The sequence below is a fragment of the Chiloscyllium punctatum genome, unplaced genomic scaffold, assembly GCF_047496795.1.
Source record: "Chiloscyllium punctatum isolate Juve2018m unplaced genomic scaffold, sChiPun1.3 scaffold_144, whole genome shotgun sequence".
Classification (NCBI taxonomy): Eukaryota; Metazoa; Chordata; class Chondrichthyes; order Orectolobiformes; family Hemiscylliidae; genus Chiloscyllium; species Chiloscyllium punctatum.
The window spans coordinates 149952-154951 of NW_027309878.1; the positions used below are offsets into that span (position 1 = coordinate 149952).

Here is a 5000-nt window from a genome sequence, read left to right on the forward strand (position 1 = left end):
GAGTGGGCACTGTCCGAGGGTCAGAGCTGAGGGAGTGGGCACTGTCAGAGGGTCAGTGCTGAGGGAGTGGGCACTGTCAGAGGGTCAGTGCTGAGGGAGTGCCGCACTGTCAGAGGGTCAGTGCTGAGGGAGCGGGCACTGTCGGAGGGTCAGTGCTGAGGGAGTGGGCACTGTCAGAGGGTCAGGACTGAGGGGGTGGGCACTGTCCGAGGGTCAGTGCTGAGGGAGTGGGCAATGTCCGAGGGTCAGGACTGAGGGAGTGGGCACTGTCGGTGGGTCAGTGCTGAGGGAGTGGGCGCTGTCGGAGGGTCAGTGCTGAGGGAGTGGGCACTGTCGGAGGGTCAGGACTGAGGGAGTGGGCACTGTCGGAGGGTCAGTGCTGAGGGAGTGGGCGCTGTCGGAGGGTCAGTGCTGAGGGAGTGGGCGCTGTCGGAGGGTCAGTGCTGAGGGAGTGGGCACTGTCGGAGGGTCAGTGCTGAGGGAGTGGGCACTGTCTGAGGGTCAGTGCTGAGGGAGCGCCGCACTGTCGGAGCGTCAGTGCTGAGGGAGTGGGCGCTGTCGGAGGGTCAGGACTGAGGGGGTGGGCACTGTCCGAGGGTCAGTGCTGAGGGAGTGGGCACTGTCGGAGGGTCAGTGCTGAGGGAGTGGGCACTGTCGGAGGGTCAGTGCTGAGGGAGTGGGCCCTGTCGGAGGGTCAGGACTGAGGGGGTGGGCACTGTCCGAGGGTCAGTGCTGAGGGAGTGGGCACTGTCGGAGGGTCAGTGCTGAGGGAGTGGGCACTGTCGGAGGGTCAGTGCTGAGGGAGTGGGCACTGTCGGAGGGTCAGTGCTGAGGGAGTGGGCGCTGTCGGAGGGTCAGTGCTGAGGGAGTGGGCGCTGTCGGAGGGTCAGTGCTGAGGGAGTGGGCACTGTCGGAGGGTCAGTGCTGAGGGAGTGGGCACTGTCTGAGGGTCAGTGCTGAGGGAGCGCCGCACTGTCGGAGGGTCAGTGCTGAGGGAGTGGGCGCTGTCGGAGGGTCAGGACTGAGGGGGTGGGCACTGCCCGAGGGTCAGTGCTGAGGGAGTGGGCACTGTCGGAGGGTCAGTGCTGAGGGAGTGGGCACTGTCGGAGGGTCAGTGCTGAGGGAGTGGGCCCTGTCGGAGGGTCAGTGCTGAGGGAGCGCCGCACTGTCGGAGGGTCAGTGCTGAGGGAGTGGGCGCTGTCGGAGGGTCAGGACTGAGGGGGTGGGCACTGTCCGAGGGTCAGTGCTGAGGGAGTGGGCACTGTCGGAGGGTCAGTGCTGAGGGAGTGGGCACTGTCGGAGGGTCAGTGCTGAGTGAGTGGGCACTGTCGGAGGGTCAGTGCTGAGGGAGTGGGCACTGTCGGAGGGTCTGTGCTGAGGGAGTGGGCACTGTTGGAGGGTCAGTGCTGAGAGAGTGGGCCCTGTCGGAGGGTCAGTGCTGAGGGAGTGGGCACTGTCGGAGGGTCAGTGCTGAGGGAGTGGGCACTGTCGGAGGGTCAGTGCTGAGAGAGTGGGCCCTGTCGGAGAGTCAGTGCTGAGGGAGTGGGCACTGTCGGAGGGTCAGTGCTGAGAGAGTGGGCCCTGTCGGAGAGTCAGTGCTGAGGGAGTGGGCACTGTCGGAGGGTCAGTGCTGAGGGAGTGGGCACTGTCGGAGGGTCAGTGCTGAGGGAGTGGGCCCTGTCAGAGGGTCAGTGCTGTGGGAGTGGGCACTGTCGGAGGGTCAGTGCTGTGGGAGTGGGCACTGTCGGAGGGTCAGTGCTGAGGGAGTGGGCACTGTCCGAGGGTCAGTGCTGAGGGAATGGTGCCCTGTCGGAGGGTCAGTGCTGAGGGAGTGGGCACTGTCGGAGGGTCAGTGCTGAGAGAGTGGGCCCTGTCGGAGAGTCAGTGCTGAGGGAGTGGGCACTGTCGGAGGGTCAGTGCTGAGGGAGTGGGCACTGTCGGAGGGTCAGTGCTGAGGGAGTGGGCACTGTCGGAGGGTCAGTGCTGAGGGAGTGGGCCCTGTCCGAGGGTCAGTGCTGAGGGAGTGGGCCCTGTCGGAGGGTCAGTGCTGAGGGAGTGGGCCCTGTCAGAGGGTCAGTGCTGAGGGAGTGGGCCCTGTCCGAGGGTCAGTGCTGAGGGAGTGCCGCACTGTCGGAGGGTCAGTGCTGAGGGAGTGGTGTCCTGTCGGAGGGTCAGTGCGGAGGGAGAGGGCACTGTCGGAGGGTCAGTGCTGAGGGAGTGGGCACTGTCGGAGGGTCAGTGCTGTGGGAGTGGGCACTGTCGGAGGGTCAGTGCTGAGGGAGTGGGCACTGTCCGAGGGTCAGTGCTGAGGGAGTGGGCACTGTCGGAGGGTCAGTGCTGAGGGAGTGGGCACTGTCGGAGGGTCAGTGCTGAGGGAGTGGGCACTGTCGGAGGGTCAGCGCTGAGGGAGTGGGCACTGTCAGAGGGTCAGGACTGAGGGAGTGGGCACTGTCGGAGGGTCAGTGCTGAGGGAGTGGGCACTGTCCGAGGGTCAGTGCTGAGGGAGTGGGCACTGTCGGAGGGTCAGTGCTGAGGGAGTGGGCACTGTCAGAGGGTCAGTGCTGAGGGAGTGGGCACTGTCGGAGGGTCAGTGCTGAGGGAGTGGGCACTGTCGGAGGGTCAGCGCTGAGGGAGTGGGCACTGTCAGAGGGTCAGGACTGAGGGAGTGGGCACTGTCGGAGGGTCAGTGCGGAGGGAGTGGGCACTGTCCGAGGGTCAGTGCGGAGGGAGTGGGCACTGTCCGAGGGTCAGTGCTGACCTTTACCCATTGTAGTGTCGCTAATGGGTTCCCACGCCTCGATGTACAAACCAGGTCAAGGGTCTCCCCAGCGATGACCTGTTCTCTGTGACCTTCGACCCTGGGCTTCTCAGGGGGGTCTGTAAGGACAGAGAAGATCCTGGGGTCAGCGATGGCTGTGGTGGGGCCTGGAGGCTAGAGCAATGCAGTTTGCCCGGAGGAGTGAATGGTGATGGGGTTGTTGGTCTGAGGGTTTGGGGGGGGGATGGAGTGTGTTAACGTACAGAGAACATTGAGCAGGAAGACACTGGTCACAGGCTGAGAGATCCCAGGGTTCAACGCCGTACACACCAACTCCTTCCCGTCATCCGAGATCGCCGCCATTATCCTGGAATCACACACACAGTTCCCACATCATCACCCAATCCACATCCAACCCCCGGGCCGTCCCTGTCCCTGGGATGGGGGCGGGGGGACAGTGTAGAGGGAGCTTTACTCTGTATCTAACCCCGGGCTGTCCCTGTCCCTGGGATGGGGAGGGGACAGTGTAGAGGGAGCTTTACTCTGTATCTAACCCCGGGCTGTCCCTGTCCCTGGGAGAGTTTGATGGGAGGGACAGTGTAGAGGGAGCTTTACTCTGTATCTAACCCGTGCTGTCCCTGTCCCTGGGAGTGTTTGATGTGGGGGACAGTGTAGAGGGAGCTTTACTCTATCTAACCCCGTGCTGTCCCTGTCCCTGGGAGTGTTTGATGGGGGACAGTGTAGAGGGAGCTTTACTCTGTATCTAACCACGTGCTGTCCCTGTCCCTGGGAGTGTTTGATGGGGGGACAGTGTAGAGGGAGCTTTACTCTGTATCTAACCCCATGCTGTCCCTGTCTCTGGGAGTGTTTGATGGGGGGACAGTGTAGAGGGAGCTTTACTCTGTATCTAACCCCGTGCTGTCCCTCTCCCTGGGAGTCTTTGATGGGGGACAGTGTAGAGGGAGCTTTACTCTGTATATAACCCCATGCTGTCCCTGTCCCTGGGAGTGTTTGATGGGGGGGACAGTGTAGAGGGAGCTTTACTCTGTATCTAACCCCGTGCTGTCCCTGTCCTGGGAGTGTTTGATGGGGGGACAGTGTAGAGGGAGCTTTACTCTGTATCTAACCCCGTGCTGTCCCTCTCCCTGGGAGTGTTTGATGGGGGGGACAGTGTAGAGGGAGCTTTACTCTGTATCTAACCCCGTACTGTCCCTGTCCCTGGGAGAGTTTGATGGGAGGGACAGTGTAGAGGGAGCTTTACTCTGTATCTAACCCCGTACTGTCCCTGTCCCTGGGAGAGTTTGATGGGAGGGACAGTGTAGAGGGAGCTTTACTCTGTATCTAACCACGTGCTGTCCCTGTCCCTGGGTGTGTTTGATGGGGGACAGTGTAGAGGGAGCTTTACTCTGTATCTAACCCCGTGCTGTCCCTGTCCCTGGGAGTGTTTGATGGGGGAACAGTGTAGAGGGAGCTTTACTCTGTATCTAACGCCATGCTGTCCCTGTCCCTGGGGGTATTTGATGAGGGGACAGTGTAGAGGGAGCTTTACTATGTATCTAACCCCGTTCTGTCCCTGTCCCTGGGAGTGTTTGGTGGGGGGACAGTGTAGAGGAAGCTTTCCTGTGCTTACTGACCTGATCACTGACTCGGTGGTGAATAGTTTTGGTTTGGAGCCAGGACTCACTGTGGTCTCAGATCCGGAAAGTTCCACCCCATCTGTCACAGAGCAGAGGGAGAGTCAGTGTGAGTGTGTGAGTGAGTGTGAGTGTGTGAGTGTGAGAGAGAGTGTGTGGGTTTGTGAGTGTCAGTGTGTGTGTGTGAGTTTCAGTGTGTTTGTGTGTGGGTGTGGGTGTGAGTGTGTGGGTGAGTGTGTGAGTGTGAGTGAGTGTGTGTGTGAGTGTGTGAGTGTGAGTGAGTGTGTGAGAGAGTGTAATTGTGTGTGAGTGTGTGTGAGTGAGAGTCTGTGAGTGTGTGTGTGAGTGTGTGAGTGCGTCTGAGTGGGTCTGAGTGTGAGTGAGTATGTCTAAGTGTGTGCGTGAGTGTGTCTGTGTTTGGGTGTATGTGAGTTTGCGTGAGTGTGTGTGTGTGTGTGTGTGTGAGTGTGTGTGAGTGTGTGTGTGAGTGAGTGTGTGTGAGTGTGTGTGTGTGAGTGAGTGTGAGTATGTGTGTGAGTGCGTCTGTGAGTGTGTGTGAGTGTGTGTGAGTGTGAGTGTGTGTGTGTGAGTGTGTGTGAGTGTGTGTG

The 5000-nt window shown here is 60.7% G+C and overlaps 1 protein-coding gene across 1 annotated transcript in view; it reads right to left on the reverse strand.

The window, feature by feature from the left end:
• nphs1 (NPHS1 adhesion molecule, nephrin) overlaps positions 1-5000 on the reverse strand; it is a 91197-nt gene that overhangs the window by 77143 nt on the left and 9054 nt on the right. Inside the window, exons 3-5 of the mRNA XM_072567438.1 lie at positions 4393-4474; positions 3022-3125; positions 2759-2877 (exon numbers count right to left, since the gene is read on the reverse strand). Coding sequence (XP_072423539.1) covers positions 2759-2877; positions 3022-3121 — 219 coding nt within the window. The 5' untranslated portion in view covers positions 3122-3125; positions 4393-4474. The remainder of the gene's footprint in view (positions 1-2758; positions 2878-3021; positions 3126-4392; positions 4475-5000) is intronic.